This window comes from Lonchura striata, chromosome 2 (genome assembly GCF_046129695.1).
Source record: "Lonchura striata isolate bLonStr1 chromosome 2, bLonStr1.mat, whole genome shotgun sequence".
Lineage (NCBI taxonomy): Eukaryota > Metazoa > Chordata > Aves > Passeriformes > Estrildidae > Lonchura > Lonchura striata.
Genome location: NC_134604.1, coordinates 112,411,604 through 112,438,514, shown reverse-complemented (window position 1 = coordinate 112,438,514; position 26,911 = coordinate 112,411,604). Strand labels below are relative to the sequence as shown.

Below are 26,911 nucleotides of genomic sequence, written 5' to 3'. Positions count from 1 at the left end.
GAGAGGAGAGGAGAGGAGAGGAGAGGGGAGGGGAGGGGAGGGGAGGGGAGGGGAGGGGAGGGGAGGGGAGGGGAGGGGAGGGGAGGGGAGGGGAGGGGAGGGGAGGGGAGGGGAAGAGAAGAGAAGAGAGAAAAAGAAAACTTTATCAATATGAACACATACCTATGCATATACACGGGTGAACAGGAAAGGGAAGACACATAAATAAAGAAGCATCTCTACTTGTAAATAAAAAGTCATTTGGCTGCATGGTCCAAGCTGGTCCTGACTTTGTTTAAAATGACTTTGCCCTCGGGCTGAGAAAGCTGGGAAGGGCTGATCCACAGGTGCAGCACATCTGGCACTGCACAGCAGGCAGGGCTGCCAGAGGGAAGGTCTGGCATTTGTCAACACATCAACTGGGATGCTCCCAGCTTGCTGCACCTGCTGCTGGCAGGGAGGGGAACAGCTCGGGTTCCTCACAGCCCCCCGAGGCACTGAGGTGTGCTCTGCCTCTGCTGCCACCAACCTGGCCCTGAGTTTCTCTGTGGAGCCCAATCTCCACCAAACACACCCTTTTGGGAGCTCCTGGACTGTGAAAGGGGGGAGCAGAAGGTCCTGGATATAAACCACAAATGTCAAGCTTTTAACTTTACCAAGGCATTTTTTTCCCTTTTTGGTTGCTGGCTTATGTTTATTTCCAAGCCTATCTGCAGTTTGAGGCTTCATTCCTTCCTCTGCCCCCTTTCTCTGTGAACACAGGAGGCTCAGTCCCACAAGAGAGAAGGATGAGGTGAATTTTAGGAAGCTGGTGGGGTTGTGGGGCTGTGTTCCCTTGGGAAGGAGCAGTGCTTGGAGCCCAGAGGTGACAGGAGCAGGGACAGGGATCTGCTGCCAGTGGCACCTGTGCAGGGACAGCAGGACAAGTGCAGGGATGCTCCAGGACTGGCTGGGACTGTGACAGGGGCACAGGGCAGCGTGACAAGAGGGGTGAGGAGCTGGGGAGCAGGAGAGGGAGCTGCCTTTGGGTGGGAATGAAGGCTTGAAGTGATCTTAGACCTTGGGGTTCTGCCTGCTTCTTGCAAGCAGGGAGCACATCTGGCCTCCTCCCTCTGGGCTGCCCAGTCCCCCAATCACCCCATGGCCTGGGTTTGGCTGGGATAGAGTTAATTTTCTCCTCAGTAGCTGGTACAGTGCTGTGTTTTGGATTTAGCAGGAGAATAATGGTGATAACACACGGATGTTTTGGCTGTTGCTAAGTAGTGATCACCTTAAACTAAGGACTTACTCTCCCATGCTCTGCCAGTGAGGAGCTGCAGGAGAAGCCATGAGGGACAGAAGAGGTGATCTGAAGTAGCCAAAGGGATATTCCATGCTGTGGAATCTCATACTCAATGCAGAAACTGGGGGAATGTCTGTGAGGGGCTGGGCTGGGCATTGCTCAGTGCAAGGTGAGCACTGGGCATCACTTGTGTCTCTTGGGTTTTATTTCTCTCCCTCTCTCCTTTTCAGTGTTGTTGTTGCTTTTATTAGCATGATTGTTTTCAGTTATTAAACTGTTCTTATCTCAAGCCACAAGGTTCACCTTTTCCTTCTGATTCTCCTTCTTCTGAGGCAGCTGTGTGGGACTGGAGTCACACCTCAACACTCCTCATCCTGTTGGACAGAATCTGAGACAGAAACTGCAGGAGAAATGGTGATACCAACATCCGACAGGTTTTGTGCCAATTTGTGACTGTTCCCACTGAGGGAAAAGCAGAGATATGGCAGGTTTGGCTTGGCATCATTGCTGGGATGATGGTCTGCTGCCTGCCCAGCTAGTGCCATGGGCAGGGCACGTGGGGGACAGCCAGCAGAGGGAAGGTTGGCATTTGGGGACACTGACCTGTGGAGAAAGCAAAGGGCTTGTGAGGCAAGAAGGTCTCTGAGAGGCAGAGAGGATCTGGGGTATTGCAGAGGAGGAGCTATAAAAATCAGGGATTATGGTGGCGTGGGTGGCTGTGGGGATGCAGAGCTGTGACAGGGACACGGAGATCTCCAGCTGCCATGGACACATTTCCCTCCTTCTGCAGGGAGAAGCAGGAGGAGGAGGTGAAGGAAATCTTGAATCGGTGTCACCTTTCTCTTCCCTCTTCATTGCAGCCATGGTGCAATGAAGTATTTTGTTTCTGGAGGTTTCACTTCCACTTCCCTGCCAGCTTCCTAAAATTCAGTTACCTGTACGTGGCTGGAAGTGTGTAGCACCAGGTATGTGTGTAGAAATATTTTTTCCCTGAGTCCTGTAAGTTGTGATCCCATCCCAGTCCTAGTAAAAGTGCTAATAAAAAGGAAGGTTGCTAAACCTTTAAATAAACTTTTTTCTTTCTGTTATGGGTGAGTGACAAAATAATTTCTAAGGAGAAGGTTCTTTTTCACTGTTAATGTCCAATTATAAATTCAGCCCCCACTGGGAATAGACAGGTATTTGGAGATGTGGATAATAAACTGCTCAACAGCTCTCTCTGGATCAAAGCAGCTCTGCAGTGATATCTTACTGCTATTCCACTGTAAATTTTTAAAATATTTTCAAAATAACAATATATCAGAGCAGGAAAAATCCTGAGGCTGTGATTTCCAGGGCATCCCACAGCATGAGAAGCCAGCAGCACTAGCACACAGCAGCCACACAATTTGGGGAGCTGGGGCCAGCACCACCAGAGGACACCTGGGGAGCTCTGGGGATGCTCTGCCCACACTCCCGGGTGCCTGAGAGTCCCCTCCTCATAACCTCTCCTCAAACAGCCAAAAATGTGACAAGTGCTGTGATTGCATTTGCATTCTCCACTGCTGGTGGCTGAGGCACGAACTGGTCAGCGTTTATTTATTTATTTATTTTTTAACAGAGGATGGAGGCAAAATTTTGCTGTATGCTGCCATCTGCTGTGGGCTTCACATGGTTATGAGCATTTCAAATTTGTTTCTGACAGAGATAATGCTGCTTAGAATAAAGGTGAGCAAATAAATGGCACATGGAGTTGCATGAAAAGGATCTAAAACTCCCTTCCACTTGACCCCCCTGTGCAAAATGTCCTTCAAACAGTGGGAAACCTGTAGGAAGGAATTATGATTTACTGGTGATTTGAAGGGCAAATTATTTTCTCTAAGTGCTTCGTGCTGTGGTGCTTCAAGGCGTTCTTGTTCTTTTCTATTCCCTTGTAATTTTTCCCCCCACCTGCCTTCCCTCTCTCACCTGAGAGCTCCAGGGGGACCAATTTAAGGCTGGCAGCCTCAGAGCAGAGCTCTGACGTGGGTGCCTGAGGCAAGGCCAGGCTCCTGGCTCAGCTGCCAGCCCTGTGCCTGCATTTACCTTGAGTAAATACACTCAGCATTAGGAGGTGGGCAAATCAATAATCTTTTTTTCTCTTGCTCATTGCCTATTACCATTGCATTGCTCCAACTATCAAAGCTCTCTTCAGGGAAATGAACTGGTGATGGAGTCAGTTTTCTTTTGATCAGGGAATACTGGTCTAGTTGAATTTTGACAACCTGTAAGGTTTTTACCTCTCCCTTGCCAAAAATGATGCAAACTATTCAAAAACTTACTCATGCACCTGGTGTCGATGCTGGGGCCACAACCTGCTGTCCTCTACAGGGGCTGGAGCTCCACCAGCAAGAAAACACGTGACAAAAGCAACAAAACAAACTTGGAAGCCTCTGCTCGTGTTAAACACATCAAAAGAGAGATTAGAGGCAATGATCGAGTGTGCTCTTTCAGTCCAGATAAGAAACACTTCCTTGTACCTTCCCTAAAGTCAAACACAGCAGGTAAGCTCCTTTCTTACTGTGCTTTGTGTAATCTGGGGCTCTTGGTGCCCACAGCCCTGATACTGCTTCTCACAGGGCTTTTTGTTGGAGGAATTAAATTTGGCCTGCAGATGTTAAACCAGTGCTGCACCCCCAGAGATGCTGGAGGGTGTGCACCTCCCAGGGATCAAACGAGGCTGGAAGCAGCACCAGCAGGATGCACAGTGCAGCACTTAGGGTGAAAGCTTTCAACCTGCTTTCTTTGGGTATTGGAGACACTCTAAAAACACTCAGATCTAAGTTTTTGTTAAGCTTAATGTGCAGTTCTTAAATTTGCATTTACAGACTTACTTGAACCTTGCCCTAAGAGCAGAGCTGGGCAGATCCCCACCTCTGTGCTGGGGTGTTTCTGGTGCAGGATGTGTTAAAAGCATGTCAAAAGCAAGTTAAATGCATGTCACCTCTAAGAAGGCACTTTGGCTTCCTCAGACACCAGTCATAGGCTCTTTTTTTATACTTATCTCTGCCTCTTAACAGAAGTTTTCTGCTTATTTGTACATCAGAAGTGGAAAAAAAAAAATATTTTGGATTGGCCAAAGGAGAGTTCATCCATGTGATATTTCTCAGAATCTCTGGGAAAACTGCATATTGAATAAAAGTCGCTTGTGGTTCATCCAAAGTTCCCAGCTTTTTATCTTTTTTTTTGGCTAAACTGTCATGGTGACAGGAGCAGATGATGAATGGCAAAGGAATTTTTCTTCACATGCTGGACATGTCTCACGAAGTCCAGAGTGTGGAGAACATTGGATTAATTTCCTGACAGTCTGTGACATGTTACTGTGGTTGTAATTTAACCCTGTATCACACCAGGGATCGAGCTCCCAAACCAGAGGCTGTTTCATCAGCCTCTTTAATAACGTGGCAAATAGACACTCCCCTAATATAAAGGTCTTAAACACTCCCAAGGTGTTTACCATGAAACCCCTAATCAGGATTACTTACACCAGAGCTGCCTTCAGCCCCACCTGCTTTGGCAGCCCTCTGTACCTGCATGTGTGCTGTTGAAAATGATTTTTGTTGAATGAAAAGAAGAAATCCCAAGGAAAAGGAAAAGTTTGCTAACCTGCCTTAAAAACTCTTTGAAGAGTTATTCTTCTGTGCACGGTTAAATACTGTAATACTGATGGCCAATTCATCAGTCCTGAATAAAACATAATGTCCATACAAAACACCACCCACAGCAAATGTCCTAAACCCCCAGACATATTCATTTGGCTTAATATAAATAAATATGTTCATATTGTGATTATATTTATTTTAAAGCCTCTGACATGAATGTTAATGGCATATGGAGGGGCAGGAAAATCCAGCTGTAGGGAGTGACTCTTTTATGTGGCAAGGGGGTTGGAGCTGGATGATGTAAGGTCCCTTAGAAACCAAACCATTCCATGATTCTGTGATTCTATGTCCTGCCTGTGGATTATTAAGACAGCACAGCAAGGGGTCTAACAAAAATAAGAAGGAAGAAAAAAGGAAGATTTGCAGGCTCACAGGGCTGGGTCTACCCAGAAGTGATTGTCATTGATCTGGGGGTCAGTGTGGCTTCTGGTTAGGAAGAATTCAGTAGCTTTCCACATTTTACACTGGATTTCTCTTGAGTACAAAAGCAGACCACAATGGATACTTATCATACAGTCTTTTTATAGAAACAGGAGAGTTCAAAAGGAATTTTCAGGGGTCCTTTAAGAAATATGAAGTAGCAACACTGTCAGCTCCAAGAGCTGCACACTCATCTCCAGACTGCTGATAATACTAAAATATCAGCCATGTTGGGCTGTGAAAATGTCATCATAACAAGCAATGAACATTAAAACTCTTCTGAAAATGTCTTAGCTACACAAGGGTTCAACATACTTTGTTGTAGTTCTGTCATGCTTCTGTCAGTTCAAATTAATTCCAGTTTTGGTGTCAGCTTTGCAATAATGATTCCCTCTTCTTTTTAACAACATGCAGGCTTGGGAAGTTTCCATTGCACTGCAGTTTCTTCAGTCAGGGTGAAAGGTTTTGGAGCAGTGTCCTGTGATATCAAGGTTTGCAAACCACAGTCCGTGTGGGTTTGCTGTTTTCTCTCAGATTTGACCCGATGCATTGCATCAAAAATTAAGTTCTGCTTCTGCCGGCGCTTTCCTGCACCAGTGGTGATGGAAACACTGATTTGGAAGCACACAGACTGCATCCAAAATCACATCTCGAGCAGATCACCAGCACCTGATCAGATGATAAGATCAATTTGGGCTGATATTGGAAAGCTCTGACAATATTATCCATTATTCAGGCCACGCCATCCTCGGCGATCGATTCTGAAATGGACAACTTTCACCCTGGGATTTTTACAAAGGGCAAGTGTCAAACGATCAGGCATTTTCCAGCCTAAAAATAGCTGAGACTGTTGTATTAAAATGGAAATCAGGAAACCACAGCAGCATTTCAGATATTTTGTCCTTTGTCTGGCTGGCATCAGTCCATCCACACACTGATGTCACTGAGAGGCACAAAGAGTGTGGGGTCTGCATTGTCCCATTAGCAGAGAAAAGGAGGGAAAGCAGGGCATAAAGAAGCTCCTCTTCCATTTAAGTTCAGTAACCTCAGAATTTTCCAGTCAAGTTACAACCTGTTGTTCATTTCAGAGCTGTTTTCTGCAGGAAAATATGTAAGAATTTGATTTTTATGAACTTTGTTCACAGCAACATGATAATGCATTTGAATTCAGAGATTATTTTTTCTAAGAGTTGAACATACTTGTCCAAAGTGCCAACCTTCTGCTTCCTGCTTGCTTTTGGATTCAAAGGAAGCTGCTGCTGCCTGTGCAACAGAGCACAGACCTCTTGTGAACCTATATGAATACTTTCAGGAGAAAAGATATTTTTGTAGTCTGGTTCTTGGAAGGTAAGCACTAAAATAACAGTGAGCAATTGACCTATAGTTATTCTAGTCTTTTTCTGCAAAACTTTATAGTGACAGCATCCAGGGTTATCAGTCTTAGCTTTTTTCCCTCCGTGTAAAATCTGTAGCTGACAGTAAACACACATGCTGATCATCCATCGTCCATCTGCTTCTTGCACCCAAAGCAGGCTGAATGTGCAACAGTTTGCACCAAGTGCAGTTGCCAGTAACCAAAAGAAACAGTCAAAGGTGCTCTGCAAAGGTCCAGAGCTCAGAAGAATGGGCTGGGTCCTTCTGTGGGGCTGGAGTGTGATGTGGGTTTTCAGGAGCCCAGAGCACAGCCACTCCCCTCAGGTCTGCAGTTCTTCTCTCTGGGGAAAAAAAAAAACATTTATGCATCTGTTGCAAATGCTGGTGCTGCCACCCATGGAGCTCTGGAAGGGTTTTCCCACCCAGGTCTCCAAGGGGACTGAGGGGCTGCAGGAGCTGATCCTGCCAGCAGGATCAAAGAAACATGGAATGGCTTGGATTGGAAGAGATCATCAATTCCAACCCCCCTGCCATGGGCAGGGACACTTTCCACTATCCCAGGTTGTTCCAAGCCCTATCCAGCCTGGCCTTGGACACTTCCAGGGATTCAAGGAAGCCACAGCTCCTCTGAGCACCCTGTGCCAGCGTGGCATCACACTCAAAGTGAAAAAATTTATTCCTAACATCTAGTTTAAATCTACTCTCTGTTGGTTTGAAGCCACTTCCCCTTGTCCTGTCACTCCAGGCCCTTGTCAATAGTCTCTCTCCATCCTTCCTGCAGCTCCCTCAGGCACTGGAAGGCTGAAATTAGGTGACCCCAAAGCTTCTCTGCTCCAGTTTGATCTGGGCTATGCCCCAGTACAGCTCTGCCAGGTACAAGCCATTTCCTTGGCCCCACTTCTAAAGGCACACTGGTTCTCCTTTCTTTAGGTTTGCTTCAGAGTCTATTAAGAAGTGTCCATGTTTCCATGCTGCACCTGAAAATCCTTTCTAAGGGGATAAACTTACCTCTGAAGGATATCCTTCTGAAAAAGTCCAATAATATTTTAGCACTTGGCTCAACAAAGATTTTGCTGTACTTTTTTTCTCCCTTGATCACTTTATAATGGAGAGCCGTGATTTCATGTGATATGAGCTCTTAATCTGGCATGTTTGTATATGCAAATAAACCAGAATGACATTTTCAGGGGGAATAAAATAAATTAATATTACAGGTGTTGAAGACTGAGAAAGATTCTGTTTTCCTGTTTTCTTTGAGTGACAGATAGGCTTGTGAGAGCACAAATCATCATGTGCAATGCAGGTTGTAAAAACAGTGTGTGTCATCCAGTACTCAGATGTGGGCCGAGCTGAAATCGCACCCATCACCTTATTTTGGGCATTTGCTTGTCTGTGAATGTTTGATATTGGCAGTTTGGTTTGAGGAGGAAGCCTCACGTATTTCACAAGTGAGATGGCCACAGGGGTGGTTTCAGCACCTGGCTGCATTGCTGCATTGCTGCATTGCTGGAGCTGGAATGGCACCACTGCTGTCCATGCATTCCCTCATCCCAGCAGGCTGGGTGTGGGAACAGCAGCTCTGTCTGCCAGGGCAAGGCAGAACGAGACAGGAGAATTAATTAAACAATTAATCAATAACAATTAAGAGCCTGTGCACAGCTCTCTACCCATCCAGAATCCTCCCAGGGCACTGGAGGAGGGTTCTCCTGCCTTGCACTTGCCCTACCTGGTGCCACTTGAGGTGTCTTAGTGCACTTGGCACCACCTGAGCCTGCACAGGGTATCTGAGCCAGCCCCGTGGGGATGGGTGGTGGATGCAGCCCAGGGCAAGCTGCAGATCCTTCTGCAGGATATCCTGTGAGCCAGGCAGGACAGCCTGGGATCCCTGGGATGGCTCTGGATGACCCTGCCTAGGCAAAGGAGCCCTGCCTGGGAGTCCCACCCGGGGCACAGTGCCTGTCTGTGCCCAGCTGACTGAGCCCAGCACTCTCTGGCAGCACTGCAGAGGTGCTGGCAGCAGCAGAGCTGCTCTCCTGTCACTGGGCCACCCTTGGGTCAGGGGAAAGTGGCTGCAGGGTCCCCTCACTTCCCTGTCTCTGCTCTCCTTCCAGCCAACACCGTGATCCCTCTGCAATTTCTTTGCAGTCTCCACTCCTCAGGCTTCTCTGTAGCAGCCCCAGGGCTCCAAACTAAGTCACAGAATGACAGAATGTTAAGGGTTGGAAGGCACTTCTAAGATCAGCTCATCCCAGCCTCTCCTGCCATGGGCAGGAACATCTCCCACTCTCCCAGGCTGCTCCAGGCCTTATCCAACCTGGCCTTGGACACTGCCAGGGATCCACAACCTTCCTGGGCAACCTGTGCCAGGGCCTCACCACCCTCACAGGGGAGAATTTCATCCTGTCTAACCTAAATTTCCCCTCTTTCTATTTGTACCCATCACTCCTTGTCCTGTCACTACAATTCCTAACAAAGAGTACTTCTCCAGCTTCCCTGAAGAGCACCTTCAGACTCTGGAATGTGCTCTGAGGTCTCCACATAAACTTTTCTTCTGGCTGAGCAGCCACACCTTTCCCAGCCTGTGCTCCAGTCCTCTTAGCAGCTCTGTGTCCCTGCTCTGGACTTGCTCCACCATTCCCACGCCCTTCCTATTTTGGGGCACCAGAACTGCACACACCACAGTCCCCAAGGATCTCTTTCCTTGGCCCCCATCTCCTGACTCAGCCCTTCCACACCTCCCTGCTCCCTGTGCTGCTCCAGTGTCCCTCCCCTGTGATTCCCACCCCTGTGGATGTGCTGTCCTCTCCTCCCCACCCCTCTGTGGTGTCCCCAAACCCCTGCACCCTGCTCTGCCCCAGGGCCTGTCCCTGTCCCCTGTCCCTGTCCCCTCCAGTCTTCACCCAGGACAGCTCAGCTCTGACAGATATGGCCAAACCCCACTTTGCGTGGCACAGAGTGACAGCCAGAGGTGGAGGAGCAGGGCCAGCCCAGACCTCCATCTGCTCGTGGATCCAGTCCAGGAAGGAGGTGGTTCTGCTGTAGACACCCGGCTTGTTCTTCTCTGCACAGCCCACTCCGAAGCTGGTGGTCCCCACCAGCTTCCAGACACTCATATCTTCACAGGCTAAAGGCCCCCCACTATCTCCCTGGGGGAAAAAGAATAAAAACAAATTTTAGTGTCCCAGAAAAGGAGGGGATTGTCTGTGTGGGAGAGATATAGTCCAGTAATTCAATATCTCTTGTTTCTGCTAGGTTCTGGGTCCTGGGAAAAGCACATTACAGCAGGGCTTGGAGACTTTTGGGACCTGTATGAGACCATATTTTTCATTCCCTGGCTCCTGGCTATTGAGCTGAGCTGAACCCAAGGTTGCAGCACCAAGCTCACATCTCACCTCCTCTCCTGCCTGCTCCTGCCTGCTTTTCCAGCCCTTCCCAGACACTTTGCTGTGCAGATTCATCTCAATGGACTCGCATCTAAGCACTGAAAACTTCCCATTCCATTTTTGCTGGAGCAGTTTCCTGTCCTACAAGAATCAGAGCCAGCAAAACCAATGGAAAAAAGGGAATTTGGAACAAGGCTGTCCCACTGGTGAGCAGGGCTCCTCCTGTCACGTGGAGCTGTGAGCTGAGCACGCTGCCTTTGGGCAGCTCTCCTGGGCAGAGCTGGTGCCAAGTGCCTTTTTGAGGAGATTGTGTGCAAAAAGGGGATGAAATTCAGGTCTAGACACCCACTGCCTTTGCTATTTTTTTTTTTTTTTTTGTCCCAAGTGTGATTGGGTTGCAGCAAATCTAGAAACGTGGAGTTCACAGAATCACAGAGATTTGGGTTGGAAGGGACATTGAAGTATGTGTAGATCCAAGCCCCCTGCTTGGAAAAGGGACATCTTCCACTAGGAATTCCTCCCCAGCCCTATCTGGCTTTTCACCATGGGCTTTCTGCACCTTGCAGGTCCCTGGAGCTGCTCACAGTGCAGGGAAGTGCAGTTCAGTGCAGTGCAGGGGTCACAGCCAAAGCAGAGAAAGGATGGCACCGTGCTGCAGCACATGCAGCAAAATAGGTCTTAAGCAAATTTGGCTCCAGAAGTATCAGATAAGATCCAGAGAAGAAGTATAAAAAGGAAATTGTAGCGTGTGAATGCACATGGTCAGTGATTGATAATTGTGGTAAGCAGAATAAATGGCACAAACCCAAATGTTTGCCCAAGAAAAGCCTGGGAGTGCCTCCTGATAGCTTATCACTCATGTTTTTCCATTTCCAATGAGCCCAGTCGCAGTTTGGAAACTTCCATACCTGGCAGGTGTCCACTCCTCCCTTTAGGAAACCAGCACAAAGCATTGAAGAAGTTATGATCCCACCGTAGACATCCCTGTGATTGCAAATTGCATTGGAAATCAGAGGGACACCTGCATAATTCATGGTGTCAGATGTGTCACCTGTTAAAAAAACAGAAAAAAAAAACCAGAAAAAAACCCTTCCTGTCCTTGAAAATAATCTCCACTTATAAACAGAGAATGTTTTATATACAAAGAATTGGCAAGGAAGGAGGAAAGAAACATGGTTAAATGCCAAGACAAAAGTGAGGCAACTTGGTGTCTCATCACTTACAGAACACAGCAATTATCCACTCTGTAGAGATGTGGATTATCAGAGTGTATAAAACAACAATGAAATCTGGACATTGTGTGTTTCCACTTCAAACTACACAATTAATGACACTAATAAACTAAAAAACTTGTTGAACATTGTGTTCAATACTAGTGCCAAAACCTGTTCTGAATTTATCACCTGTTCTGTTAGTCAACAAATCATCTGCAAACATCTGATTTACTTTATAAATATTTGTTTTATTTCATTCACAGCCTGAACAGGTCCTTTCTACAAATGGGAGTATTTGCACACTGCCTATTGTCAATTCAGGGCTGTTTTTTTTTTATGTGGCAAACCTTGCTTTCATTTTCTCCCCACCTTTGGCTGTTATCTGTGGGTCAGGTAATGTTCTGTTCTTGTTCTCTGAACAACAGAAACACATTCAATGACATGAATGCAGAGTGATAAAAAGCAATTAATGGGTGACAATTCACCCATTTTCACGTGAAGGTGTTTCAGTTTATATTATTGATTAACATGACCCATTAGTCATGGTAAAAAAGAACAAAACCTTTTCTTTTTGATGTTGTTTTATCCAATTTCTACATCAGCCAATGTGCCTTAAAATACATATATGCTTTCTCTAAAAAAAAGGGATGGTTAATTCTTGCATTCATGCTGTGCCTCCTATGCTTGGAGTTCTAAAGGGCACATCCTGTTTGACTGAGGCTGAGTACAACACTGGGGACATTTTATATGTGTAATTTTCAACTGTTTCAGAGGATATCCATCCACTCCTTGTGATATGACTTTGCACAGTGCTTTTGCAGTTCAGTTTGTGCATAAAATTTAGTAATACGTCTTCTTTCCCCCTCCAGATATTCCATAAAATTTAGTGTTAAAGAGTACCACAACCAAATCCTGTATTTACTGTATGTAAGATGTGTGCATGTAGTGAAATCATCAGCAGACAATTTAAAATACCTCCTTCCACAGTTGCTCCCCATCCTGATACCCAACACATTTTCCCTGCTGGGAAATGTTCACCAAAATTGGGCAGGCAGATTGGTTCAATGTGACCTATTTAAAAAAAAAAAAAAAAAAAAAAAAAAAAAAAAAAAAAAAAAAAAAAGGGAGAGAGAAGAGAATCAAAATTTAGCAAAAGAAAAAAGTTTCTATGTCTCAGGAAAACTTGAAGATTTGGCTTGCAATGAACTTGTGATGAACACCACCCACTCCCCACATAAATAGCCTGGCAGTTTTCTGCAGGCTTTTTGTCTTGTGGGCAACACTGAGGATTTGAGACAACACCCACAGTAGCCCAATGAGTTTTCGGTATGAAGCAACACAAGGAGGTATCAGCAGGTCAATAAATTGAAGAATAAGAAAACAAGAAATGCAGCTGAAAGGCAGATCAGAGGCCCCAGAGCTGCTGGGGTGAGACAAGGAGCCGGAAAAAACTTTTTGGATTCTTTGCTTCCCACCCATCTGCTCACAGAGTTTTGGTGCCTCTGCACTCTGGGACATGGGATTTCATGGGATAAAATCAGAGCTTGGTTCTTGCAGGGACAAATGGATGCTGAGAAAAGGGAGGGGAATTGCACAATATAACTGGGCAGCTCCCAGTGGTTCTGCTCTGCACAGTGCAGTGATCCCAGCTCAAGGCATCAAGCCCCCAGCATGGAACACAGTGGGATCGTGCTCAGGTGCAGAGCCACTACTGTTCCTTACTATTCCTTCCTACTATTCCCTATTCCTTAAGTATCCCTTAATATTCTTTATTCCCAAGGCTGTTCATGAGCAGAAGAAATCAGCAGAAATCTGAGAGACAAAACAAAAAAAATCGAGATTAATTTTCATTAAAAGTGAAATTTTAAACCATTACAAGAAAACTGATATAGAAAACGACTGCCTAGATGTGTCAAAGAGCACAAGCTCCCCTCTGCAGCCAGCTCTCAGTGATTAGGAATTATTGGCAGGTATTACAATTCATACAATATTATTGCATATTATTTCAACTCATTGTATCAACTGCAGGTAGCATCCAATCGAAAAAATAAAAGCTGCTTTCATTTAAATCATCATTATAGTCAAATTACCTTCTCTTCTCTTTGAAATTCAAGCTTGATTTTCAGCTTTGGACACTTCTGAATCCCCCAGTACTCATAGAAAGGACATGATAAAAATCACTGTGACCTCCAAGCAGAATGAGGCAGGGTGTTTATTTTAGATAGGAAGAATATTTAGAAAGAATAAAGTTAATGTTTGCCTATTAATAAATGCCTGCAGTAAATCAATACCAGAGTGGACTGGGAACATTTTGCAGCACGTTGCTGCTGTCCATGCCTGGATATAGAGTACAGAGGAGCTGCTCACACTGAGCCTGGGGGGTTTCTGCTGGTGTTGTGTGGACAGGGGTGTTTTAGCTGGGAAGGTGAGAAAGTCAAATGCAAGCTGACAGAGGTAAATTACCATTGAGAGTGAGAGGTGCTGCCAGTTTCATCAGTGCTATGTCATTCCCCATAGTCTTGGGTTTATAATTCCGATGGTAAATGATTTTTTCCACTGAGTGTGGGTGAACCTGGGTGTCCTGCTGAGTCACAAAACCGACCTGAACGCTCCATGAGCTCGGCAAGTACAGGCTGGAACAAAGAGGTAGAAGAGAGAGTCAAACCTCCAGGAAAACCCTCAGGATTTTCTAATTGTCCCCTGAGCTTACACATACAACAGGCAAATAACTCCAGTCTGCTGTACTGGCTTACTAATGTATTAACAATGGCTGTGTTTTGCATCTAATTATTAAAAATGCAAAAGTAATTTTAGTAAGACACCGGGTGACTAATCTTAGTAAGACACTGGGTCACTGGTACATTATCAGGGCAATTATTTGTATCCTACTATGAATATCTGAATTTTTCATCAGCCCAGCTGTCTGTGCTCCTATGAGACCCCACAGATCCTGTGAGACCCTGGCACACCTGCACTCAGTCAGACCTCAGCAGCACTTGTGGCAAGGCATTTTCAAGGAGAAACTTCCCTTCTGGAAGGTGTTTCTGCCCCAGTTCATGAGCTGGCACATCCTTCAGCCTCCAGCACATGAGCAGCTCCTCTCCTTTTGGCCTCGCTCCCCTGGGAAAAGGCTCCAGGGATGTGGTTTGTGTTGTCAGCTCTCATCCCCATCACACTTCAAACACACCACAACCACCTGGGCTGGGGGGACAAAGTCAAGGACAAAGGTTCTAAAATGCTGAATTCATAAGTAATTATTTTTATGGCAACACAGGGCTCTAAAGAGGAATTAGGAGTGGGCTTTGTCCATCTCATCTCTTCTCTCTACTGGGTATAAAAGCATCGTACAAGACTTTACTCAGAAGAAGGCATCCATGTGATAGGTGCTTAAAAGTGGTCAGACAAATCCCATTTTTGCTGTCTAAATGTCTTTGGTGAAAGTGGCCTGGAGTTTGTAAGAGCAAGAGGTGCTCCTGCACTATTTGCATCAAACAAGGCTGCAAAACCAGACAGCTCATTATAAATGTTTGTAATTACACAAAGAAGAAGAGTTTAAATAACTATTTAGCATCTATTTACAGCCTGCAGACCTCCTCAACTGCATAGAAAGGAGCAGTAAGTGGCAAAGGGCACAAAGCACAATACAACTGACTTATAATCACTGATTGATCCTGTCAACTTGAAAAGAATCCTGCAATTTATTTTGGAGCTCCAGTGGATCAGAGAAGTCAAATACAAATTTTGTACATGCAATTTACAGAAATTGCAGGTTGGGATACCTAAAATATAGCACTTCAATCTTGTTTTAAGATGTTTTATCAGGGAGCTGGGAGTGGTCAGAACATCTGGAAACTGGGATCCTGGGTTTAGATCACTTTTTGGGGAAGCTTTTTTCCAATAAAGATTCATACAAAGAGAGAGGAACATTAAAATGTTGATACCTTTTTGAGGACTACCTTAAAAACAGATGTCAGACAAAATTAAGGGAATAAAAAGCAGTTATATTTATTGAAGGGTCTTTAGGTACGTTTAGGGCAGACAAAGTGGATATAGGTCACGGATTTTCACACTTATAAGTTTGGTCCATTTGCATATTGGGGGTGCGATAGACGAGTAATGCCATGATTGACTCTCACAATTAAAAGGCAAATATCATGTATATATGTTAAGAGAAGTTTTACAGATTTATAGTTTTACCCCCCTTGCATTGTTATTATGGGATGGCCTGGGTTTGGGACATTTGGGAGGGTTGGCACTATGGCAGCACCTGACCTCCAATAAAGATTTAAGGAAGTGAACTCCACCACTGGATGGTGAAGGAGTAGATGGACAGAACCTTGGGAGAGGCTAAAGGGTTACAAATGTGAAACCTCCATAGTGTGGATGAGCACATGGTGGGAAAGATCCTCTGCTCCCAGCACTGTAATGTTTTCTCTATGCAGTCTTCTGTTGTATTTTTGATAAGGTTTTAATAAACCTTTTAAAATTTTGGAAGCGAGTATCATTTCCTCACAGGGGTTAATATTCCAATTACAGCTTCAGGTAATAAAGTATTTACTCCACGTTTGCTCCCCCCCAAACACACTTTGGTCTACATTTCTTGAGGCTCAAGACAATGGGGTGTCCCTGATTCCCAGGTCTAGAGAGGAATTTTTTGTGCCCAAAATGGGACAGCAGCAGTTAACACTCTATATGGAGCCTAGAGCTGTACACTGAAGAATTGCAGGACTACAAACACATGAAAAACATAAAAGCCAAACCCCTAAAGCATTGACCACAGATGAGGCAGTGCGTCCTGCAGGTTATTTTTAAGAGCAAGCAGAATGTCCCTGGAGCAGGGGGTTTGGGGAGCAGGGGGATTTGGGGAGCAGGGGGATTTGGGGAGCAGGAGGATTGGGGAGCAGGAGTTTTGGGGAGCAGGGGGGTTTGGGGAGCAGGGGGATTTGGGGAGCAGGAGGATTTGGGGAGCAGAAGGATTTGGGGAGCAGGGGGGTTTGGGGAGAAGGGGGATTTGGGGAGCAGGGGTTTGGGGAGCAGGGGGATTTGGGAGCAGGGGGATTGGGGAGCAGGGGGATTTGGGGAGCAGGGGATTTGGGGAGCAGGGGGTTTGGGGAGCAGGGGGATTGGAGAGGAGGGGTATTTGGGGAGCAGGGGAGTTTGGGGAGCAGGGGTTTGGGGAGCAGGGGGATTGGAGAGGAGGGGTATTTGGGGAGCAGAGGGTTTGGGGAGCAGGGGTTTGGGGAGCAGGGGGATTGGAGAGGAGGGGTATTTGGGGAGCAGGGGGATTTGGGAGCAGGGGTTTTGGGGAGCAGAGGGTTTGGGGAGCAGAGGGTTTGGGGAGCAGGAGGATTTGGGAGCAGGAGGTTTGGGGAGCAGGGATCACATCTGGGCACTCACTCGTAGACGCAGTGGGCGGCCGTGAGGATCCAGAGCGGGGTGATGACCGAGCCCCCGCACAGGTGGTGGCCCTGGAACTGCAGGCTGACCTGCCACGGCCACTGCCGGGGGGACGACGCGTTGCCCCCCACGATCCGCGGCCCGTAGCTGGCCCGGGTCCCACACGCTGCCAGGAAGCAAAGGTTGCACTCCAGAGAGGAAACACAGCCCTGGTTTGGGTCACATCCAGCCCCTCTCCACCCAGCCTTGCTTGGGGTGGGAGGTCTCTGCAGCTGGAGCATCCCCACCCCATCCCCATGGCCACATCCCAGAGGTTTCTTCTGCTCCCTCCCATCCCTGCTCATGGCCTGGGGTTTGTGGGGTCCGTGTCTCTCCCTTCCATGCAGGTGCAGTGCTCAGCTGAGCTCTAAAACCCCCCTGCTCTGCTCTCCTTCATCCTCAGGGTCACACACACGCAGGCTCAAGCATCTCCTCTCATCACCTCGTGGTGATTTTGCTGTTGTATTTTGATTTTTTGTATCTCAATCTGAGAACTAGGTGGCATGGAGAGGTGTGGGATGGAAATTCCATTAAGGCAGGATTTCCCTTTTCCTGCCAAGATGCCAAAGACTTGGAATTACAGTGTGAGCCCATGGACTCAACACACAGTCCTTAAATATACACTTCCTACTGGGATTCTCACTGAAATGCTCTCACTATCTCATGCTCCCAATCTGCCCTCCAAGCCTATTTTCACCTTCTGAATTTTTTTCAAATTTTACATAAAAAATACAATTTTTCTTCGATGTGATAAGCTGATAGCATAATATGCCCTGAGTACACAGTTGCTCCCAACTCTTTCTGTGCAGTGGATAAAGAAGGAGAGTTTCTGCTTTTATTTTCACTTTTTCTGATTCTTACCCAAGCACTTTAAGATGATCACATTGCCAGAAGTGCATTCCTCCCTAAGATGAGAAGACAGCACAGCATTACTCCCAATTCACAAATACCTTGTGGTTTTTCAATATTATATCATTTTCCTGTGCACATAAACATAAATAACTCATCTATTGAAAGAGGTACAAAGGCATGAATTCATCCAATCTAATCAGGACCTTTAACTGGAATACTGAAACTGGGAGCTTGGCTGAAGACCATCTGCTGCCCTGCTGAAGAGGGGCTCTCTCTTCCACAAGGGAAGATCTGGAGTCTCCTTGGATCCATTGCTCCCTTTTCACTGGAAGGTAACTAAGAAAAACCAGCATTCATCAGGAGTAAATGGACTATAAAGGGTTCATAAACCCACTGGGAAACGTGTAATGGTCTGCAAACTGAAACAAACTGCTTCATAATGGAAAAACAGAGGTGCCTGGTGCCAATGCATTTGCAAAAATGGCATCATGGGACAGTCATTTCAAACAGCTCATTTGAAAGCCTTTGTTGATTTTAATGGGTCTTGGATGAGACTCAGTTTATATTACAGAAAGAGTGCTGTTGAACCTCAGTCTAACGTGTGTAACACCACCAAACACAAAGTCCTACGTGACTGAAAAAACAGAAAAAAGCAACAATCCCAAACTATCAGTAAGTCCCCTTCTGTTGATTGCTGTCTTCCCGAAGCACTGAGGCATACCTGAGGTTGGTGGCATTGTGCAGGGATGTCCCTTGATCAGCTGAGAACCAGTGGCCGAGGGATACGAAATGTCTTTGGAACTGTTTTTCAACTGCAGCCACGGGCAGGTCACCTGAGCTCACATAACTGCAAATAAACCATAAACACAGCTTCCCCAGACAGCATTGCAGCAATCTGCTTAAATAATTCACCAGTTCTGCTAATGAAAAACCACAATGATCAGATGCTGGCATTCTATAAAAGTAATTATTTCCTCCCCCTATGCTCCTTACGACGTGCGTGTATTTTTGACATAATCATGTGTGGAAGCCACACATGCTGAGATGCATTTAACTGGCAGAGAAAATAAAGTTTAATTGTAATATCACAATGAAGCTTTTAATTGTAAGTGGCTGGCATATTTCCTGAGCCACTTACAAGCTCATTTTCTCCTTTTTCTAGAGTTATGTTTTGTGGCAGGGAGGATGAATAATTTTTAATATTTTCTTCTCTTCTTTGTTGAAAAATTGATATGTATTTTATCCTAAAGGCAACACGAATTTATACAAAGCATCTTTATACTGCTAACTATAGCAGAAATCAGAATGATGCCATGGTAAGAAATAACAGAGCATTATGCCAAATCATGACTCCAAATCTTTCTCTGTTTTGTGCAAGTTCATTAAATAAATGGTATTTTTTCCAGAATGAGATCAATCCAGCAAGAACTGCCTTGCCATGTTCTTCTCTAATTATGAGGTGGAGCTTAAATCCTATCAGATGTCATGACATGAATTGTGTATACAATTTACCTTCAGGGGAAGTAAAAGAACTGAAAATGCTCATATGTTTTTAGTGCCTCTCTAAAAGCCACTAGAGTGACAAATACGATTTGGACACCTGCATCACACAGGGAAGATTTATCCAAGCCACTGTATTCAGCCATCATGCAGGATTTATAGCAATAATAAAAGGTATTTGCCATGTATATAATCTCAAATTTCTTCAATGATGTGACTCACAAAGGTGGACTGTCGAGTCATTTTTAACACAAGGTTTATGTTAGAAAGACTGAAGACCTCAGAGGTTGTTCCTAAGGCCCAATGAAGTTGCTGGCAGGGGTGTCCATACCTGGAGAAGCCCAGGTGCTTGCAGGTGGTGTTGCCATACTCTGCCCTCCAGTCGTCAGAGCAGACTGTGCGCCAGGAGCCGAAGGTGAACACCTGCAGCACTGCCCTCTTCCCACTCAGCCTGACTTTGGGATTCAGGACAAGAAAAGCCTCAGTGAGCTGTGAAGATGAACATCAGGCACACAACAGGCACATGGCAGTGCCCAGGCACCGCTCTGGTGTCTGGGTTTTCTGGCTCACTGCTTATCTTTCTCATCATTTGGATTCTTTGACAGAATTTTTCTGTGCTTTTTTTGTTTTTTCCCCTTCCATTAAAGAAGGGAAATAAGGTACTCTGAGCGAGGACAGCTAGGGGAAAAAAAAAACTTTGCTCATGGGGATGCCAGCTCTAATACAGGTGGTGGAAGCTGCCTGGCCCTCCAGTGAGCTTTAAGCAAGTCTTGGTGACTGCAGCGAGCTGGAGCTGCAGATGCTTTGCCCTGAGGAAACCCATGGTCAGGGAAAGGGATGAAGGTGGTGAGCACATCCTCTGTCAGACAGGTGGATGCACTTGTGCCCAGCTGTCCTGGACCTGGGAAAGGGCACATCTGTGAGGGAGAAGGGAGGCCATGCACGTGGTCGCTGCTGAACAGGGCTTTCCCACACGTTCCCACGATTCCAGTGTTATGGAATTGCAAAGGAAGACAGGAAAAGCAGAGGTGCTGCCACTGGCTCCACAGACACCTCGAGCCTCCCTGGGGAAAGCTCTCCAAATGCTGAACACATTGTGTAGGGTTAGCTGGGGCCAAAACCTCGTGGTTGTTGTCACTATTGCACAGAGGGAAAGCTGTGCTGCCTCCTTACCTGTAGGTACAGGAGCCAGGATTAAAAATGCACTGAGCTAAAACCCAGTTATTCTGTTTAACATTAGAATCCTTTCCCTCCAGGGGCTGTGAAACACGACAGCCACCTGTGAATACCACACAGACAATTTAAAGCATCCCTGTGATTCCCAAAACTACCACATAAAGAAATTCAGAAAGAAGTTATACATCTCACACGTGAAGCAGCAAATTCTGCAGCACTGAATGCACAAAAGGCTGCTTTCTCCCATTCCCACATCCTTTAAGATAACACCAGGATTTTGCAATCTTCAAAACTGACACAGCACAACGGTGTGCCAGTGAATACAGAGTATTCTGTATTTACACATCATAAGGCAGTGGGGTTACACCTTGCAGGAAGAAGAAATGTGAGCAGTCAAAAAGCATCTAGGCTTCTAATGGAGAAAATTATAAAAAATGGCAGTAACCATATTCATCACATTTATCTAAAAAGTAGTTTGATTTTTCATAAACTGTAAGTCAGTACCTCAGAGAGATTGTTCCTCTGAAAGGGTGATTTAGATATTCCATTGGTCTCTGTCTTTCTAGTCTCACCCAAAATCTTTACAACAAGCATTCTTTGATAACTTGCCACTTCTACAGGAGGAGGTAGGAGGGATTTATAATCAAAATTGAATTACCACATCTGTACTCATCCTCCCCTTCTTTACAGTTGAAGACACCATTGCACCTGGCTGATTTCTGGATACACTTAAAGGATGATCGACAGCGAAATTTCCCAATGCAGTTGTACTGGACTAAAAGGAATGAAAGAACACAGGGCAACGAAAACACACTTGGATTTTAATTTAACAGTTCTGCATTCCATTATCTGTTCAGATTTCAGTCTTGCTAAGGAAAAGCCAGCTCCTGTACTCCAGGAACTTTTGAAATACAACCTGGAGGTTGCTACGTGGTGCTGCTAAAACTCATTTATTAGTAACGACTCGCAGGAGGAGTCAGCCTTGCTGTGTGTGCTGACTCTTCCCAGCTCCCTCTGCACAGTTTAAATTTCACTCGAGGGTGAGTTCCTGCCTGGTGCCTCAGACCCTCAGCAGGAAGTTGGGGAGACCCTTGGAAAACACATCCAGTGCTCGCTCTCCCCGGGGGATGCCTCAAGCTCCCACGAGCTGCTCCCTATTCCAGGTGTGGAGGCACAACAACCCCTGGACCTGGGCAGGTCACACTTCCCAGCCACAGCTAAACTCATTCTGCATTTTCTTTTCCTTTATAGAAGTTGTTTTGGATAGGGGAAGTTCTTTAATTCTTTGAAAGCAAACTTAGAAAGTGAATTACAAGACAAAAATATGGTGTGGGCTACCCACAGGAGCTTTTTTACCCCTAGTTTCTAAACTCAGCTCATTGCCAGAGGGGAGCTGAAAAATTTTTTCTAGAGAAAGGTTTCCTGAAGCTGCAGGTTCCCCAGTGTTGTAAACATTACACCAATCCTCTCAGGAGTGCCAGACTTATTTTATCCCTACATGTAAATAAAATTTAAAGCTATCACCTCAACAAGATTTTTTACTTCCACAAACAAGCCACAGTAGCAGTTTAATTCCATTCTCAGTAAAAGGCTCATGAAAAATTGAGTATTTGAATGGCTAAGTGAGAACTTAATAAATAACTAATGGTACTCACCACCCAGGCCAATGGCAACTGCTAGGGTTACTGCAAGGAATAAACCACAGATATATGGGAAGTATTTTAGGGAGACAAGAGCATGGCACATTGAAGGTGGTTCAATATCTCCTGGAAAACAGAGAGAGAAAAAGCTTCTGTGAGGTTAAACCTCTCTGAGCTGGCAATCAGAAAGATTTATCTAACATTAAATTAGATATCATCAATAGCTCCTGGATATAATTCATGAGCTGACCTCACCAGAAGAGATTTAGATTTGCTTTTTCAGGGAATAAGAAAGTTCCAAGTGTTTTGGGGCTGTTCTGCTAAATTATTATTATTATTATTATTATTATTATTATTATTATTATTAATGCTCAAATCCCTTGAGCATTTCCCTTGGGAGGGTCTAAGTTGTGCCCCTGCAGAGCACCTGGCCTGTCCTCAATGCAATCAACCATGTGAGCTCCAAATTTTCATTTTCATGGGCCACATCCCACTGGGAGCTTTTCTAGCATATGAGCACCTCTGCTGAAAACTTGAGCCCTGGGATAAAAATTAAATTCAGACCTCTTCTGTCTGTGTAATCAGACCTGTGTGCAGCTCATAAATAGAAGTTCAAGACAAGAGGGAGGAAATTCTCTGGTCCCTTTGAACTTGGAAGCAAGGTTAATTGTAAATGATTGAAAGTTAAATTTGAAAAAAAAAAAAAAAAAAAAAAACCAAACAAAAACAAAACAAAAATCCCACCAGGATCCTCTACCTAGTCTCAAAAACTGTGAAAAAGTCATCTGTTCAAAGTTTTGCTATAAAAGCAAGAAGAGAACTGAGTGATGGTTCAAGGCTGAGTCTTGAGTTTTCAAGTACAAAAAGCTGCATCTAAAGTTAAAATATACATCAAGTGTTATTGCAGAACATGTTTCATGAGCTGGATCTGTTTACCAACCACTCACCTCCAGAGCTGACCTCTACTCAGTGGTATTGCCAGTCTGGAAGACAGCAAGAGATTCTGCTGAAAATAATGAGTGGCTCACTTGTCTCAAATGTAATCTGATATGCAAAGGGCAAACTGTGGGGAAATAGCAAACACAGCTGGGTCATGAGTGCACAGAGGAACTGACTGAACCTTGTCTTTAATTTTAGTTTATTCGGGTCTTCACTTTCCCATTGCTCAGGCATTATAATTGAGATGGGCAGATACAATTAGTCAAGGATAAGGAGTGTCTTCAAGGGTTTATAGACTCTCTAGGTAAATCCCAGATCCCTCAGACTCTCAGGAGCAGCTGAGTAACTGGTTTTGGCAATGGAGTTGGTGTCTGGGATGCCAAAAATCTTAGACAGCTGCAGCAGCTAATGGACTAGAAAATTAAATTGCTCTATTTTCATTCTGGAAGCTCGGCCTGCCTCTGTTGGAACCCATGGTTATTTTGAAATCACTGGAAAGCAGCAAACAGGCATGCTAATCCTGCAAGGCTGCTGCATTGTATATTCAGGTTTTTTAATGGACCAATTTCCAGGTTGGCAAAATTTCAAACAAACCATTCAAAAATGTGTCTGGAAAGGGTGGGGAAGCATTTGCTTCTGTGTGAATAATCTGGGTGTGGAAAATGCTTGTGCGTGCAAGTCGACACAAGATGTCATCACATCACTGAGCTGGCAAACCTCACACCTGGGGAAGGGAGGTCGTGTTTCCTCCTCCTCAGTGTGATTGCTTGCTCTGGGTGGGCAAGCACAGCTTGGCACACAGTGGCCACTGGGATTGCAAAGGTCAGAGGGCTGTGGATTGTCCCTACCAGATCCATCTGCACTCGGGTCCACTCTTGCTTGTGGTATGAAGAAAAATCTTTTGAAGGTAAACTGAATTTGTGGTACTGGTGGTTCATCTTCTGTAACGGAGATGATTTCAAGACTTCCAGTAGTGGGATTTGTCTCTTGAACCTGACTCAACAGAAGAGGGGAAAAAAAAAAAGATAAAAGAAATAAAATAATAATTATAATGTTGTCTTAGAGGCACAGAATGGTTTGGGTTGGAAGGGACCTTAAAGTTCATCCAGTGCCACCCCATGCCATGGCAGCGACACCTTCCACTGTCCCAGGCTGCTCCAAGCATCAGTGCCCAACCTGGCCTTGGGCACTGCCAGGGATTTAGGGGCATCCAGAAATTCTCTGGGCCAGGGCCTCACCATACTCATAGTGAAGGATTTTTTCCTAACATTTCATCTAAATCTTCTTGCAGCCCTCTTTGAGTACTGGAAGACCATAACAAGGTCTGTCCAGAGCCTTCTCTTCTCCAGGATGAACAACACCAACTCTCCCAACCTTTCCTCATAGCAGAGGTGCCTCAGCCCTCTGAGCATCTTTCTGGCCTCCTCTGGATTCACTCCAGCACTGTCCATGTCCTTCCTGTGCTGGGGACCTCAGAGCTGGACACAATACATCGTTATGTACTTAATTTTCATGAGAATAGCGCTTCTAATTAATTTACCAGCAAACTACTGAGGTTAGTTTTTGATCAGATTTGTCTAAGCACCAGAGCTACTTTTAATAACTCACACTGGGTCTGTAAATCCATCCCCTGCTCTATAATTGCAACAGAAAACAAGAGAAAGACTAAAATGCATAGGACAGCAACACAGCGCCTGACAGGATCCTCATTCAGGGGAATTTTACTCCAGTAAACTTTTGATAACTTACTACACAGGGAAAAACTAAAGAATTCTACACTAGAATTTGGGGGAAATAGATTTGCTAATTTCTAACTCTGGTTCTGCACAATGGCAAAAATAATCAGATATTTGAACTCAGAGAGATGTGAAATAAGTTCGGGTTTGTTAAAGACACTGGAGGTAGTAAGCTGTAAAAGGAGTATTTTTGCAGAGTCAGTCCCAGAAAATGCTTACAGTAACACATTTTACGCAAACAATACATGTTTTACCTGTGACATTATATCTATAATGGAGTATAACCTGGAGTATTTTTTTACGTTTCAGTAATAAGTTTTATGCTCTTTCATTTGGTAAAATTTCACCTACTTTTCATTGAACATAAATTAAACTTTGTAGAGAATCTGCCAGCATGATTGTTGAATATTAAAAGCAAAAAAGCCTTCTTGCTGGGGCATAATTTGCCCATCAGGAAACAAAACAGCATTGTGAACTAAATTACATGCAAGCCAAACACTGACATTTCGCTCATTCAGAGGCTATCACATGCTCCCAAAGCTTCACTCACCTCTTCCTGAGAAGTCATAGTTAAAAGCAAAACTGTTTTCCTTCTTCATTATCAAAAGCAACCCAAAGGAAACTCGGAGTTTGCTGAGCCTCTGTGCTCGGGGAAGGTTTCCAGCCGGCCGCCGCACGCGGCATCGAGGGCAGCCCGTGTAACCCAACCTGGAGAGGGGTATCGGGTGGCCCCGGCTGGCATGGCTACGGAAAGGGGCAGATAAAAATTCAGCACGCTGTTTAATTAGCTTAAAAACACCAGGCAACACTGTGAGATGTGCAAACCTTCCCCTAAACCCTTAGCAAAGGCGCCCCGCGAACGCCACGTGAGCGCTTGCTCGTCCTCTGCCAAAAGTGAGGACCCTGAACACCAAGAGCTGTGGCTGGCAGGGGAGAGCAGCCCCAGGGCTTCATCTCTTCATCTCTTCATCTCTTCATCTCATCTCTTCATCTCCTCATCTCTTCTTCATCTCTGAGCACACACAGCTCACAGGCTCACCTTGCTCCTCCTTTGCTGGGTTTAGCCTTCGCCGTGTTGCCTGCATGGGGTTTGTGAAAGAGCAGCGTCTCATGTTGCCGAAGGATCAGCTCAGTTGTACTCTGGGATTTGGAAGATGGAAACGGATGTTCAGCTGCAAGGAATGCTCAAGGGTAGTAAAAATTTGTCTGGGTTGTTTTGATTCAGAAGAGAGATTTCTGCTAGAAGGAAGGATGGAAGAAGGAAGGAGAAGGAAGGATGATGCAAAAAGCCACAGGGGTGTAAGTGAAACAAGTTACACTCTGAGATGCCAGGGAGGAAATGAAAGTTTTCCATGTCCCTGAAATGTGGCTGAGATGGGAGAAGCTCTTCAGTCCCATTTCTGTGCACAATGGAGACTGGCACTTCCAAAGGAGAGGACACCACCTCATCCTCCTGTTAACTTAAGCCATGACGTCAAGAATCCTTCATCATTTCCTGTGTCACTCTTTCAGCAGCTTTCCCTGGAAATGGAGATACTCTCCCCACCAGGCTTCAGATAGTTCTGAAGGTTCTCCAAGTGGCTGGAGAACCAGCTCAAGCTGGCCAGGTGTCCCAAGGGGAACTTCAGCCAAAGCAGGGAAAAGATGAGGGCTCATTCCAGTTGACCTGAAGTCCAGTGATCTTTCCAGTCCACGGGGTGAGGTGTCCTGTCCTCCAGAGGGAACACTGATACCTGCAATGAGGACAGAATAAACTGCCTCCAACCAATTCACCCACTCTGGCCATGCTGGAAAGGCTGGGAACCAGCCAGGGCAGCTCTGCAAAGGCTCCCACAGTGGGACTGGCACCACTGCAAAGGACAAATTCTGCTCCCTGCTTCCACCCTGATCTGCTCCAAGCTCAGCCTCAGGGTGTGATGTGATATTGGGTTTAGTATTTCACAGTTTGGTTGTTCATTGCCTTAGGCTGAGAAGACCAAAGCAGGAGCCACATAAGATATGGGCAGGAGGACTTGAAAACTGAGCCCAAAGGAAAGTTTTGGCCTCCAGACTAACTTCCTACACACTGCAGGACAGCCCCTCTTGTTCTCCCTGGTACAGTGGCAGCTCAGGTGGATTTAGTGGCTTTTGGGAGACAGTTTAGAGTGAAAAGCTAAAAGATTCACCTCAACTCCTTCAGCAAGCTCACACTGACTGTGGTGGTTACCTTTGGGCTCCTCATCTTGTTCCACCAGGGCAGATAGGAAAAGCTTTTGCTTTTTCAGCCACCCTACGACAAAAATTCAGAGGTGCAGATTCTA

General features: G+C 45.5%; 1 protein-coding gene across 1 annotated transcript; it reads right to left on the bottom strand.

Annotated features, from left to right (window-relative positions):
- Window positions 1-7,055: 7,055 nt before the first annotated feature.
- TMPRSS3 (transmembrane serine protease 3) lies at window positions 7,056-25,179 on the bottom strand. The gene is made up of 14 exons (XM_077790895.1): window positions 25,162-25,179; window positions 23,724-23,868; window positions 21,952-22,062; window positions 20,955-21,071; window positions 19,452-19,575; window positions 18,342-18,467; window positions 17,630-17,673; window positions 16,730-16,895; window positions 13,796-13,965; window positions 12,308-12,403; window positions 11,027-11,169; window positions 9,729-9,881; window positions 8,462-8,590; window positions 7,056-7,076 (listed from the first exon to the last, which is right to left on the bottom strand). Exons 1-14 carry the CDS (start codon window positions 25,177-25,179, stop codon window positions 7,056-7,058), a joined length of 1,563 nt encoding a protein of 520 aa, XP_077647021.1.
- Window positions 25,180-26,911: the final 1,732 nt, after the last annotated feature.

Coding starts and splice junctions, on each gene's coding strand:
- TMPRSS3 (XM_077790895.1), bottom strand. Junction 22,063..23,723: donor CCCGAGTGCAGATGGATCTG/GTAGGGACAATC, acceptor TCTGTTTTCCAG/GAGATATTGAACCACCTTCA. Junction 12,404..13,795: donor AGCACCTCTCACTCTCAATG/GTAATTTACCTC, acceptor TTTTTTAAATAG/GTCACATTGAACCAATCTGC.